Below are 15871 nucleotides of genomic sequence, written 5' to 3' on the forward strand. Positions count from 1 at the left end.
AAAGCAAGGGCCTCTACACTTCCTGTTCATTTTTGAATCCTATAGCTCTAAGGAAAAAATGTTGAAATCTTCTCTTCTGACACAATGGTTTCTGTTCTCTAATTTTACGCTTTATGTTTATATCCTTACACATTCTCTTAATTTTGCTGTTAAGTTCTTAATGACATGAGGAAATACTAGTACTTTTAAATGATCAGATATTTAATTAACACAGGAGTATACAAATAAGGCTTTATCATGTAGTTATTTCATATAGAGTATTTATTTATTGAATTACCAGAGAACATGCTTTATCGTGATATATATCATTATGGAGATATGAAATATAACCTATGACCATAATACCCAATAAACTGGTAACTCACGCATAATTCCTATTCCTATAGTCATCCTTAAAGCCATTCTGAGGTCTCACACGTCGGAGACTAAAGTCAGGCCACCAAAACCCATCCAGCTTGTGTCAAGTCAAACCCCAAGAAACCACTGTGGAGTTCATCCATTCGGTTCCTGTGTTTTGATTGACAAGGTCTGACCCTCTGTTGCTAGGCTTTCCCACACACTGGTAATTGTTGGAGGCAGTCAGCTGAGGCTACCAGTCATCCGTGGGCTGCTGTGAGACAAAGGGCAGAGGATGGAGAGAATACTGATCTGTAGAGACGAGCTGATTCTGACAGGCAACATGCATACATTTTATACATGAGGAGCTTGCACATAAAGGGGGCTCTGTTTTGGTTCATGGCATTCTTGTCTTTGTGAAAGCATTTTTTTCCTATAACAACCTTTGTTTATATGTTTGATAATTGTACAGTGTCCCATATTTAACTGTGTTCAATTTGTGGTTTTCACATCTTGATATTTGGACTTTTGTACTCACATATTTCAAGATATGGAGTAATGAGTCAGAGGATCACAGATAAATGGTTTTATGAGATACTTAAAATAACATTCATGTCCCATTAGTCTTGGTAACACTGATGCAGAGACATGCTTAAGAACAAGTTAGGTGACTTGACTTATCCTACAGAAGAACAGTGCAAGCGATGACTGAAAAATTCACTGCTCAGTCTTAAGGGGGCGCCCTCTCCTCTAGTTGGCCTGCAAGTAGAAGTATGTAAGCAGTTTTCAGTTCAATTATTATTTGAAGAAAGACCATGAGAAAGGAAAATGCTCTCATGGGGGAAAAAAAGAAAATATTTGTCTTTTGATTTGCCCGGAGTCAGTATTTAGCCTTTTAAATGTCATGTAACAAAAGGTTGTGAATAAAACTTTCAATCTTTTTCTTTGACTAAGGAACTAACATAACTTCTCTCAAACAAGAGGAGGAGACAACTGGAGAGAGTCGGGAAGTGTAGGCTTGTGTCTAGAATTAGTAGTGGGGGCCTTCCCCCTTACACACCCTGTTAATTATTTTCTCACGTCATCCTCAGAGCAAGGCCGTAGGAACATCCCTCAAGTCTGGGTTGTAGAGTTTAGTCATTCTGTCTGCAATACTTTGGCCCAGGGGACAAGCTTGGCCCAAAACAAAGCTTTTAGTATGCTTAGGTTTTCCCTGTTGCTAAATGAATAACCTCTTCTGTTTGTACACACTCTTTTCCAGCTGTGAGCCTGAAATCTGTGTCTGGTTTTGTCTTTATAGGACTTTGTTTTTGCTACCCCATTCAGTTCAGTGCTTTTTTGCTGCATTATCACTGTGGGTTTTAGGGCAGTTCTCGTTGCTCCTCTGTGTCATGTTGTGGGTGGTCTCAGTCCATCCATTACTTCCTTGTCCAGCGAGAGGCGAAGTTCACACGAGACCCACATCCATTTGCTCTTTGCAGCGGGCAGCTTTTGCACTCATGTGTAAACCATAATCAGGCTAGCCTGAGAAAGATGTAACAGCAACTTAACCAGCCGCGGCATTTTTGGCCTCCCTGTCCCTTGTAGCTTATTGTCATTGACACAATGACGTATTGCTTCAGGAATCCACTCTGCACCCCTCTACTCAGCTTTCTACAGCACTCAAAAGTTGTAGTGCAGAAGTGCAGAAACATGCGAGTGATTTGGGGTAGATCTGTGGAGGTTTACCACCACTGTGGTACAAAGTTAGGATAATCCTAATTTATGTGGTACATAAATACTTCATACTTCTTTGTGCAGCCTGTTGTGACCTGAGGCAGTGACTGCACTGCTGAAGCCTATAGAACAGGAAAATACTTTTTACATTAAGAGAGGGGAAATATGAAGAGACAGACTTTTTTTTAAAAATAGTTTGTTAAAGAGATGGCTAGACAGAGAATATGGAGGGAGGGGACTGCTGTGAGAGGCCTGGGGTGATGTTTGAGTACACAGGGGGTCGTTGTGGTTTGTCTCGCTGTCAATCACCCACACTCTGATTTTCTTTGTTGTCTGTGAGCTCAATGCCCCTCAGCAACCTGTGGCTGTCCTTCCTCTTTGTGTTACAGTGTGGGAACTTTGCTGTGCTGGTGGATCTCCACGTTCTGCCCCTGGGCGGCCAAGAGGACACCAGCTGGTTTACTACGGACCACATCGAGGTACAGACACAGGGAGAAGGGCGTGAGTTTGAATAAGTGTGTGAGTGAATATGTGGCTTCTGTTCTGCTGGGGGCCTTTTTGAAAAGCCAACAGCAGCGTGGAATCTAAAATGACTTTGAGCCTTCTGTCTGTTCTTCTTAGGGGTTTTCATTATTGCAAAGCTGTTCTCATCTCTGGAGTTGCCTTACTGATCTTTCTCTTAAAACTTCTACTGTCCGTTATCTACCTTTGCTCATCATTTATACATTATTTACTTGTAAAGTAAAATACCAACTTGTGTTGTCTCAGCAGTTCAGAAACATGTTGCTGTACTGAAATACTGTATGTTTGTAGGAGGTTTCAGCCCAGGTTCGAGAAGCTGTGGACCGGAGGGTTAAGCAGTACACGGAGTTCCTCCACAATAGAAGACAGCCCAAACAGAAGAAGGAGCTGGCACCTGCTTCTGCTTTTTTCGCAAAAGGTGACACACCATCTTGTGACCTTATAACACTACCACAGAGCCAAATAGTCCAGTATGTATTATGCTAAAAGTTATTCCTTTATGATCCATTATTGTGTGAAACATTGTTTCACCAATGTGTTTACTTGTAACATTAGTTTTAATTATTTATTAATTACTACAAGTTCTATTTATTCTGTTCGATTTCCCGGTGGCTCATTCCTGGGGAATGTAGTCATCTTTGTCTTTTCCCTTTCCATGTCTTAGGTGTGTCTAGCATCAACTCTTGAATAAGTAAAATTGTCTACTTTGGTTAGGAATTATTCATTGTTCATTAATTTGGACTCAAGTGCAGAGATATGACTGTGTTCATGGAGATGGGCCACTGAGCTCTGTGGAGGACTGGAATGAAGAAACAAAACAATCTAAGAAGTATTCCACAGCTACCTTTTTAAGGAGAGTGTGGGAGGAAAGACAACAGAACTAGTTGGGACACGGTGGCGCTCTACGCCCAGGGTGCGACCTGGAGGCAAGAGCTGATAGGAGTTTTTATATTGTGTTGCACTGTTTAACTTGGCACAAAACACAAGTCCATTAAAATGGCTAATGTCTGTACCCTCTGTTTAATGTGGTGTTTGGCACACCTGTGTTTATCTGTACTTGAAGTTAACTGGATGATATCAAAAACAGTTGCCCTGACACATACAGTATACATAACCATATACACATAGGGAAAAATAACCAATAAATTATGCTCCAATGTAAATAGGCCAATTCAATTCATCCCAGTTTATCCAATTCAAGTACATTCCCCCAGCCACCCACACACATGCCTTTGAAGCACTGTAAGCCTAGCTTCAGAGGAACCCCCAACTGCGTGTTGTAAGGCAGACAGGTTTGTCACAGGTAGCAGTTAAGGGCAGTTAAACTAGGCTCACTCAGCAGGGCAGGCCTGACTGAGAGTGGGATTACAGGGCAGTTGGCTCCATAAAGTTTCTCCTGTGGCTGCAGCTCTGCCTCTCACGCTACTCCCCATCAACTTTAGTGCTCTCCTCCACTAAAATTCACGTGTGCATTTGTTTTCATACAGACGCATACATGTGCATCTTATTCCATCTTATTTTCTTGTTAAACATATAGTCATGCTAAGCAGGCAAACTGGTTGCATGCATGCACACTAACAGGCGCTGCTACACGTCAGAACCAGTGAGAAATCAAAAGGATGAATGTGTTGGAGAGATATATCCTCCCCCTGGGCTAGGTGTGAACAGGCTGACAGTGTACGGTTACTGAAAAGCCTGTGTCATATTACCCGTGACAGACTGAGGAGAGACAGACATCTCTAATGATGGAGATCACAGGCTCCACACATACACTTCCGCACACACATTCATTCCACTGTGTGAACAAGGGGACTATCAGTATTTCAGCGGAGAAATATGCATGTAAAAATGATTAAGCTCCTTGCAGCTTTGCCAAAAAGAATGTAACCATTGGAACATGACTCCATACCATACTGGAGAATTTTCCCCTCTCAGAACATGAAAAGGTATCGCGCCTCAAACAGGCCCACACAGTTCATGCGCTCTAGTCCTATTAAAGGTCTTAAGTGAGTGTAATCACATTCTTGGTCTTTTCATTGTCCCATGTGAGAGAGGCAGCAGAGCAGTAAAGGTGGAGACTATGACTGTGAGAAGTAAGCGGGCAGGCAGGAGCCATAAAAAGGGAAGGACAGACTATAGACTTAGGGAGGGAAGCCCAGCAAACCTCAGGGTGGGTATTAAGTATTGGGGTCGCCTATTCTGCAAGCAGGTCAAATGCTAACATGCTAATCCTCACAGGACTTTCAGACTGCCCGTGGTAGGGAGTGGAAGCTGGTCTTCTGCGTTTATCTGTTTCAGCAGAAGACCTACTGTATTTGCATGTGTGTGTGTCTGTGTGCAGCATTATGCTGTATAAACTGAATATGGAGTGAGACGTGTATGCGTTGAAACACGGGCTCATGCATGTTGTGGCACATAGGTGTCAGGTGGGGTGGTACTGATGTCCTGGTCAAGAATAGGCGGATGGAGTGTGGTGCTATGTGATATGGTATGGGAGGGGGATTGTGTGTCTTGTATTAGGCGGTGTTTGAGCTGGTGCCAGTATGAAATCACAGGGGCTTCCGCCAACAGACAGCAGTAAGAACAGCGTAACAGCCTCAGCTGTTGGCACTTCAAATGAGCCATCAACAGCTTTTAGCATTCCAAGGCCCTTCAGTGCAAGTGTTTGTATCTGAGTTATCTCTATGGGTTATTGTATTTATGTATGTATGCTATGTTGGGTGCATATGTGTGTGTATAGCACCCAGTGAACACGTCAGAGAGGGGTTTATCCCATGTCTTCTGCCAACATAAATCCAAGCCTTTTCTTCATATCTCAGCTGCAGAGGTCAATTTCCAACTGTCAACCCCGAGCCCCCCTCTTTTCTTTTTTTTTTTACCCAGGCTACTTGAGACTTCATGATTAGCTCATAGTGATGTGATTTATTTATGTTTTTAGAGAGATGAACAGAGGGAACTTTTCCCACCAAACATCTTGGCTCTGGAGAAGCAAAATGGACATGCTAGACTTTAGAAGCCCAGAGAAGGGGAGTCTTGGGAGAGGTCTGTTGCATTCTCCCTGGTAGACCGTGTTGAACACACCCACATTTCTCTGAGCAATTATACATTGAAAATGAGTGGATAATATGTTCTCTGTATTTTGAGGAATACATTTTTGCCATTTGATATGGTATTTGAATAAGGAAGCTGGTGGTTATGCTCTATGACAGTGAAAGTGTCACAGTCCTCATAAAGATGCCACTGCTCTGCAGGAAACATGCCTAGAAGAAAGGAAACCTTTTTACTTCAGACATGGCCCTCTTGGACAACACAACATACTGTACAGACTGCCCAAGCGATTGTTTGCCAGACATTACAGACATACTTCTACTTTTTGCACTAGATTATATTTTGTTTACTTAAACTGCTGATTGTGTGCTATCTTGATTTTTATTTGCTCTTGCATTAGTCTTGTTTTACCTCAAGGGGATATTGATTTTGTAGTTCATGGTGTATATATTTGTGTGCCTGTGTAGAGCGTAAACTGAGAAGGCCCATTTTACACGGATTTGGTTAGCTTGCCATTTCAAACTGCCAAAGCACATTACCAGATGTCTTACATGTACTATAAGTATTGATACAGCCACAGTTATCTCTCTGTGTGAGGCAGAGCTCCAGTATAGTATAGCCTGGTGTGTGAGAGGCTTCCTATCAGTCAGAGGAGTTAGAGGAGCCCTGGCATAGTGGTACCTAGAGTCCATTTTAGCCCATGGCAGAGCTGGTTCCTTCTTCCTCTCCCTGCACAGGTGCCAGGGCTTAGGGGGAGGGAACACCTGCCAGCCTGTTTCCCCATGGCCACGGCAGGCTGGAGAGGCATTTTCCCAGGCTCCCCAGATGAATGGTCACTAATAGCCGTGGGAGAGGGCTTTGCGAGTGCTGCACAGTGTACCACTGACTCCTCTTGGCAGCCCTATGAAGGGGGCTTAAGGCAGCCTGGCCACGGCCATTGCGGGAAAAGCACAAGTGTTGCTGGATAGCTTTACTGTTGGAGAATGTGTTTACGAATGACCATCTCGCTCCCAATAAAGAATGCAGAGGATGTGTAGAGACCAAAGGGGAGATGGTTCATTTTTGCAGTGCCTAGGCTTCTCTTGCTCTTTGAAGGCCTTTAGCCCCAGGCCAAAACAGTCAATCAAAATGTGAGGGAGATTTTCTGTGCACAAAATGCAAAAACATATTAACTTGTGTTTGCTGTATTGTAGGGAGATTGATACATGCCAATCATTCAGCCTCCAAATGTGACAGTTCACAGCACTTTACTGAAGACACAGAAGTACTTTTGTAGTGACAACCTGTATTAACCCACCTTTTTTCTTCTCAGTGCTACCAAAGCTATTACTATTTATGTGAGTGGCTGTTATGTGGGGACTGGTCTGTAAATAGAGAGGCATGCCTGTGGCAGAGTTACCTGCCCTGCTCTGTGTTACTGGGTGTAAGGCAGGCCGGGATTAAGGCAAGGGGGAAACAGAGACCTGTGACAGGAACAAAGGAATTCCAAGGCCCAGGCTGGAAATGGATCCTGATCAGAGTAGCCACTCTAGCCTGCCTGCCCCTCTCGCCCTCCCTCCCATGGCCCCTGCTGGGCAACCCCCTTTCCCCTGGTGCTTTGTGGTGTTTCTGTGGCTGTTTAAATCCTTCCCTTAAGCCCCTGGCCTTACTCAGCAGCAACACATAGGACAGTCTGACTCCAGCGTTAACCCCTCTTTCTAATTGTTGCACACTACATACACACTTTTGTTCTTTTTCTTTGTATTTTGCATTTTTACACATTTATCCACCCTCTCCTCGCCTGTACCCTCCATGTCTACTCTTCTCTGCTCTACTCATGTTGTCTCGTTTTCTATTCTTCCCCTTCTCTGCAGGGTCAGCTGCAGTCTCTTAGGACACAACCACAATCCCCACCATAGCTGTCACACCACACTCTTTTCCCATATAATTAGGGCCTGAGCCTGAGCCTGAGCACGGATCACATTCATGTGACTGTTCCCATTTACCACAATCTGGTCTGGGAGATGGCACACACTGTCTTGAACTCATGCTAAGTGTTCAGCATGACCAGAATGCCTTGTTTTAGGAATAAGGTTACAGAAGATGTCGTTGCTTCTCTCTGCTCTTTGCTTTACTTTGAGAGAAATGGGCCCATGTCATATTCTCTTGTGAGCTCTGTGGTTTTTCCTGTGGACAGATGTCGTTGTAGTGCTGTGTGCCAATTTGACATTGTGTGGTCAGTAAAGGCCAGCCTAGGATGGCCTTAACAAAAGAAACACCTTTTAATTGTAGATATTAATGCTTTTCACGCCCTTCATTTGCAAAAGGTAATGACCTTAAATGGGACATATTATTCTAATTTTCAAATTCATACTTGTATTTTGGGTTTCTATTGAAGATGTCTACATGTTTTAATGTTCAAGAAACAGATGATTTTGCTCATACTGTCTGTCTGAATATACTTGTATTCATCCTCGCCCTGAAATGCTCCATTTTAGTCACTTTAATCTCACTTTTTATAACATAGACCTTTAAATAAAATAGATCAAATTCAGATTTTCTGTCAATTCAACACAAACATAAATCTGTATAGAAATGCCTTGTTTGCCATAATTCACCTATTCGGATTTATAAACACAGGCTAACAGAAATGCAGAGAGCCCAGCAGGCAGAGACAATCTGCTTCCAATGAGACTGTGATCTGCGATTTAAAAAGCCAGAACACTGCATAACTCAAGTCCACAAACTACTTTGCACAAATAATCCAAAGGAGCTTAATGCAAAATAAGCAGTTTGTATCCTCTTCGTTCTGAATGCTCTTTAATATAAACAGAGGCTGCACTTTGAGAGATTTGTGGCCTCTTGGGCTAATTAAGATATAATGATGATTGAATATGACATTTTGTATTGTGACTGCATTTCTCTCATCAGATTATGTTTCTAAGAAATAGATTTTTTTTCCCTCCTATAATTGCTCTGTGCTCCAAACTGCTCCCCACCACTTTAGTCACATGCAGCATTTTGGGTTGGCCTGAGCTACCATGCTGCGGCATATTTTGTAACTGTGATGAAGGGGTCACCCAAATGTTAAATTGAACACTCATGTGCAAATATTGTTTCAGGTGGACGTTGTGCAGGATGATAAGGCACGGTGCTCTTCTGCAGCCATAGTTACAGTTACACACACAGAGAGTGATGTCCTTCCAGGAAAGCCCCCACTTACATATGGGTAACTTCCTCATGCTCTCTCATCCTTCTCCACTCTACCCCTCTCCTTCACTCTAAGCCCCAACTCTCCACCCACACTTGTGGACGGAGGGAGGGGGTCCACATCAAAGCATAGATGTCAGAAGAGCAGGATTCTCAGGCACTAATGTCTGACTGTCCTGCTGATTCAACTCCTGTTCATAAAGGGGTTGCGTGGGAATTGCAGTTTTCCTGACACATAGTCATTACATTTATGTACACACGAGAAACATGGTTAATGGGAGAAATTGGGTTACTGTAGGAAATTGAAGAATGCCTTCACATGCACTGCAATAACCAGGTTACTGTATAACCTGCCTTTACATGCAGCTGGTGGGTAGTCAGATTTCTCTCCTTCTCATTGCCATGTTTTTAAAGCAATGCTGGCATGATTTAAGTGTATTAATGATATATAATACTGCAGCCTGAAGAGTTTTTTTTTCTGTGGAAGCCATCTTGTTTAGTCTTGTTTATTTCAGATTTTATTTGGAAAAGGCTTTTGATTCAGGTGTTTTGCATTCAAAGATGCATCACTATAAATTATATTTCCCTCCATCAGTTGGTACAGCTGCCTTGCCATTATGATACTTTACGTACTTGTACTATGTGTAGGAAGTATCATCATGCACATCTGCAAGTTTCCTCCAGCAGAAGTCAAGCTTTGTAAAACCCGTTTCTTTAAGGTTTTACCCTGATTATGGAAACATTTTTTTCTGACAAGTGTTAAAGAAATCAGGTAACTGCAGGAATCTTAGTGTAACCAGGTAACTTAAGTGCATGTGAATGCACTGTGAGAGGACCATTGAGAGGACTAACAGTGTAATCTTCCTGTTGAAGCCCTGGGCCCACCGTAGTCAAGCTAATGCACGGCCAGGACCTGCTAGGAACTTCCTGCAGGAATCACAACAGCATAGGTTGCCAGGAATGCAGATGGCAAGGAGAAGTAGGCTATGTTTTCTATGGCTGTTTTAATGATGTCCTCAGGATATAACTGAAGTTAATGAAGTCTGTTCCATGGGGGCTTACCTTTGACCCTGGTCTGAATGCTTCTCACCCCTTTCTGTTTCATTTTACAGTCCTAGTCACTCTGGATGCCTTTTGGTTTGTTGACTTTTCTTTCCTCTCATTGTTTTCCCAGGAAGCGGTGAAAGCTGCAGGGATGTGTGCGTGCTTATGTGTGTGTCTTGAAAGTACAGTATTCTAGCCTTGGCACCAGGCCTGTGGAGTGTCTTTTTTTCTGCAGTTGTTCTGTGGTATATTACAAGATGGTATAAGTATCTCCATACAAGTGGTTATCTATTTCTGAAAACATGTCGTGCTGGCTTGTTTACTGTTTGATTTAACCTATCATAATACTGTTGTGCATCAGGTTTCAAAACAATTAAGCAAGGCCATCTTCTCTTGCTGGATGTACAAATGAAACCTTTAAAGTCTCTACTCTGCAGATTAGGGTATTGCACCACCATGGGCCACAGTTGCCACAGAAAGGGGCCACTCATTCCCAGAGGAGACACTAGCAAACTGTTTGTGAGAGAGAAACATGAATGTAAGCCTAGCACAAGAGATCCTGGGCAGAGGGCCAAGAGCAACTATGCGCTGTGCAGGACGTTAAAAAGTTGGAGCAACAGCTGATGTCTTGGGCCATGGCGTTGCACTGGTTCCCAACTCTGTGTCCAGACGTCCCTGTCAAGCTTGTCCTGGGAATTGGCAAGCTTGGCCCACCAGGGAAAGAAATGAGAATAGTTGTAAAGCTAGTCATGAGGCCAAAAAGTCTAATGGACAAAGTCAAAGCTTCTAAAAACATAAAAAAGCCATGAATGTGCAATGAAAGATGCTTGCTCCCTGGTCCCTCCTGGACCCAGAATGGGCAGAGAAAACATAACAGAGATACAGATCTGCATTCCTCTCTGGGTAGACATCCAGAATGAGAGATGGATGACCACTGCTTTGCTATTTAAAGAAAAATAGAACATCTGAATTTCTTTCTAATATAGGAATACTGTTATTGTTAAATATAAACATTCTCAACATACCATACAGTGTGGTAATACAATTTCCCTTTGGGATTAATTAAGCACTCTATATAAAGCTTCATGGCTTATGCAGTGTTACTACATACTTTATGTACATCAAGTATTAAAGGGACAGGCTTCCAAGGATCCCAGCTGTAAATACTTTGGTTTTCTTTGGTGGCACCTATAGTGATATGAGGTATTTTCAGGTTGTTTTTGGATCTCACTTACCCTTGTTTTTGAAGTTGTCATAGACATCTTCTGTAGACATTGCTGTTTTCTTTGTTTGTTTGACCAGAGTAACCGTTTACTTGTAACGCAAGCAGAGACAGGAAAAAATGAATCATGAATCTGTTCTGTTAGGTTTGCCTCTCATCTTTGGCTGACGAACCACTGCTGGGTGATGGACCTCATTCAACAATAGATAGTGACTGAACAGACATTTACTGTTTTTAAATGGAACTCTTTAAGATTATGACGTTAAGCCCCAAAAGCCGGCCAAACAACCACAAACTGAAGATGGCTGCATAAGGAGGCCTGGAGAAGCACCATTAGAGACATTAGGCGTGTTTCCACTAGCCCTATAAAGTGGCCGCTCGGAGAGTTTCAGGGCATTTTTATTTACGATACTCCGGAGGTGACGTATGACATATTTGGATGGGTTTCGATCGCCGGTGATCAACTGATCAGTGATACAGTGGTGCACCACTCTAAAGTGAGTGTGTGTGTGTGTGTGTGTGTGTGTGTGTGTGTGTGTGTGTGTGTGTGTGTGTGTGTGTGTGTGTGTGTGTGTGTGTGTGTGTGTGTGTGTGTGTGTGTGTGTGTGTGTGTGTGTGTGTGTGTGTGTGTGTTGTGTTTGTGTGTTTGTCTGTGTGTGTGTGTGTGTGTGTGTGTGTGTGTGCGTCTGTGCGTGTGTGTGTGTGCATGTGTATGTGTGTGTGTAAATGGGAAAGAGAGAGAGAGATAGCATGCAGAAAAGGACCACAAGTCGGAAATTCAAATCAGAATCCACGCACAGATCATTTTCTGCGCTGCGTTCTACTACACCACTGGATTAAGAAACTCTACTCTACTTCACCTGTTGTTGTGGCATCTGTACTACCACACGTCACATCCTGCTGAGAGTTACATCCTATCAGCAACCAATCTTCTCTCAGGGTTTGAGCGGCCGTTTGACCGGGTGGAAAATGGCCCTGTTCTCCGACAGGGCCATTTTCTACCCGGTCAAACGGCCCCCTGAGCGACTCACATGCAAATTAGGGGCGTTTTTGGAGAGATAGGCCCACCTCATTCCGCCAAGCTGATGTCCGTGCGAAACGCAAATGATCTATATTTCTTATGCAAATGATTTGAAATACTAAACATTTTACTTCATGTATATTTATGTTTGTTTAATTTCATTATAGACAACAAAGACAATTATTACAATCTTTCAGTGTAATGGGGTAAAGAGCCATTGCTGCTATACTTATAGACTGGACTGTATTTAAAGGAATAGTCATAGAGTTACCTGAGTACTTGGTTGACAAAGCAGGATGCAAAATGATTCCTTTAAATCACTTTTTCTCATTTACCTCAAGCTTTCTCATGCCCCCCCTATATCATGGCCCTACTGCTGCGGGGCAGGGTTTCCCAACGTGAAGCTCCTGGAGCCCTACTAATTTAACATCTTCAGAGCTAAACAAATGCTTTGAGTTGGTGCCCTGGGTATGAGTCAGTTCCTGTTTAAGAAGGCTTAAACCATCACTGACAAAAGAAGTCTCCTTTTTATTGTGCACATTGGAGATTTTTTTTCAGTTCTGTCTCTGAGAGACATTCATTTTTGTTCACAAATCTTGATTAAGCTGTCTGACGTGAATTTTGCTGTAGGCTAACGTTCCAGTTAAAAGCTTTTGAGGATCAGACGTGTTCCCATAGGCAATAAACTGTCAAGTGTTATAGCATGTCATCTAGGTGCCAATTTTACCCTATAATCCTTAGAAAAATATTTATTCTAATTGCTTAGTGTCATAGTAACAAAAAGGTATCCATATTTATATATATTTATAAAAGCCCTTTGATTTCTTCTCACTTTATTTTCATTTTAGCTAGGCTTAACTTTTAAATGTAAGGATTTATTCTTTGTTGACAGAGCTTGGTTTTGATTGAGTGTTGTATTTATCTATTCCTCCTTTCAATTCTATGTTCGTATGTATATTTTAGCAATTGTGAATTGTGTTTGCTAAAGTAGTGACCCTGGTTGCTTATTCAGTCACAAATGCAAAGAAAAAGAAAGCCATGGTGGTGCCATTAATCTCTGGCCAGTGGTCTTAAGAGTATACCTGTCGCAGTTTTGTGACACACTGTCTGTAATTGCATGTCATTATCCAAAGAATCACAAGACAGCTTCTTTTTGAAGACAGTAATAAACTGCTTTTAGTTGGTGCTGTGAGCACACCAGCTAACAGAGAAAGGAGAATGTTGTGAAGATTCCCTCACACTTGTGTGTGGGCCAATGATGTTAACATGCTGTTTGCTCTGTGCTGTATACTGACATATTTGACCTCGTTGTAGATCAACTTTCAGGAGGAGACTTTTCCATGTTTTTGCCAAAGGGTAAACACTTTCAAAATGTCAGCTTTTCAGAGACAGACAGACGTTTTTAGCTTGATGACAGTGCATATTTGACATTATCCAGGGAGTTCTGAAAGAGCCTTGAGTGCAAAAAGTCAGGATTTTTCTCAAACTGTTGAAGATATGTAATCCTTTAATTGAGGTTAAAATACTAAAATCCCTACAGTTAGCAATTAATGAGGTAATGAAAATGCCCACTAAGAAAAAGGAAATAATAAAGTAAAGTCAAGCAGGGTATAGATTTACACTCGCTTTATCAAGAAGAGGAAAAGGGTACCAAGAAGATACCAAAGGGTGAGCAGTCTCTGTGAGCTTCCTAGAACTGTTGTCCTGTTTTCAACTGGATAGCGTGTTAGCAAGACCCTTTTTTAAGTCAACAAATTCCTACCACATTAAGCAACAGGCCTCTGTTTCTGCCCAGCACATGTTACATAGCATGACAAATAGAGCAGCCCAGACCAGGGTTTCTCTGCTTGTTCTACACTGGTGGGTCAGTTAAATTAAGACAAAACGAATAGTTTCTCACTCCATGGATGAGTTAGATGGTTTCAAAATTGATGAGATGTGCAGTATCTTAAGCATATAGAGACATAAGGGCAGTTTTCTAATATGAACTACAGACAGTGTCTGACGAATCAAGTGCAGAGTTGCCCCTTTACAAATGTAGCGCGCGTCCGCATTCTCACTTACCAGAAATACATCTTTGGTTTAGATGAGGGTTGGCGTCTGGGTATAGCATGCCCATCTGTAATTTGGTCATAAACAACTGACTTGCCGTTCATTGAATTTGTCTGAAGATTTTGCCGTTGGCAGTTACCCAAAAGAAGTTCAAGAATCTCGTAGTCTCTTCAGTTAGACATTTTTGTTGGCGTCTCTGTGTATATCACCCTTCTTATTCACCCTCAGATGTTGTTTTCTTCATGCGAGCCACATGGTAGAAACTTCATCAACATGTTCACCCGTTGAATTCTCACACATGGGCTCAGTTGGAAATAACATGGAATTTTTACTTGGGAGCTGGCAGCATAAAGACTGTGTAATGTCAGTTCCAGCTGATTTGGACATTTGCATTCCCACATACTGTACACCTTCTCTGAGTAATGTCTAGATAATTCATTTTTTGTAGGTGCTTTATTTTTACAAGTTTGTTCTCTAGTCCTGTATTCTCTTTAAAATCAGTATAGCCTAGCCAAGTATACATACGCAGTATATGATGGAACTAGTGTCAGTTGTGGAACTCATCATATTTAAGGCTTTAATTTGGATAAAGAAATATTTTCATAATATGTCCTTTGGTTATCTACTTCATCTTCAAGCCTTGGGAATAGTGTCATGCGTTTTACTTATGTGTCATTCTGCTGTTTTTTTTTTTTAAAAAATTTAAATTTTTTATCCTTAACTGCATATCTGTTTTGTTTTGTTTTTTATAGGGAAACACTTCAACCTGGTCGCCAATTTTCTGAAGCGGCACTCCAACCTCAGATGTATTGTCAAGCAGCTCTATGGGGGTACGTAACCTCCATGTTTTCAAAGAATCAATTCCCAGTTAAATGAATCAGAAATAGATGTCTCAATGGCTCAGACTCGGCCAAATTTCCCACAGAAAGAGCAAGTCATCTGTGGTCTAAATGTTGACTTTTCTCCCCCTCACTTGTTTTTATGTCCTGTCCCTACCTGCTTGGGGTGTAGTTGAGAACAGGCAGCCATTAAGTGGTTCCCTTGAGAGGCTACTGAGAGTGGGAGAGAAAAAGAGGGCTGTCTATGGAGGGCAGTGAGAATCTATCTCCATGGCCCATCTAGTGCCTGTGACCCTTGGCCACCTTTTTCATGGGACCAACATGGCTCTTTTCCTGTCAGTAAAGTTAATATCTGTCCCCTAGGGGCCTGGATGTTAAGGCAGCACTGACCTGCTGCAGACTGAGATGACGGCTTCTCTCAGCAGGTCCGTTACGCATCAAATTAGACCCAGTCTCCTAAGGTCAAAGGTTGTGTAATTCGGTCCACTGAGTAAGCTGTACATAGTGGTCTAGTCAGGTAAAAATTTCGATCAGCTATAAATGGTCATGAAGTCTTTATTCTGGTTGGCTAAATTGGCTATACATGGTAAAATGGTATGTTTCAATCAGGAAAAATACAAAGCTAAAACATCGACTTTTTAAAACTGTTACTGTAATTAGCCAACCAGAATGCAGTGGTATTTTCTGATTTAGCTTACTTTCATTTCACCCCACAACACACATTTATATTATTTTTTAGATAATTGTGCAGAATCTGTAGATGAATAGCCTATTTTAGTAGACGTTCAATTTTGACTGGGATGGGGTGGCTCAAGAGAACAGCTTGTGGAATAATCAAAATCAAAAGGGTTTCTGGAAAACACAAATATGCCCTGTATATTT

At 42.0% G+C, this 15871-nt stretch overlaps 1 protein-coding gene across 1 annotated transcript in view; it reads left to right on the plus strand.

The window, feature by feature from the left end:
• The window catches only part of slx4ip (SLX4 interacting protein), a gene marked incomplete at both ends in the record, with an annotated part of 33291 nt that overhangs the window by 6284 nt on the left and 11136 nt on the right, over positions 1-15871 (plus strand). The window contains 3 exon segments of the mRNA XM_083923217.1: positions 2442-2531; positions 2866-2992; positions 14903-14980. Coding sequence (XP_083779343.1) covers positions 2442-2531; positions 2866-2992; positions 14903-14980 — 295 coding nt within the window.

Source organism: Echiichthys vipera, assembly GCF_963691815.1.
Source record: "Echiichthys vipera genome assembly, chromosome: 11".
Taxonomy (NCBI): Eukaryota; Metazoa; Chordata; class Actinopteri; order Perciformes; family Trachinidae; genus Echiichthys; species Echiichthys vipera.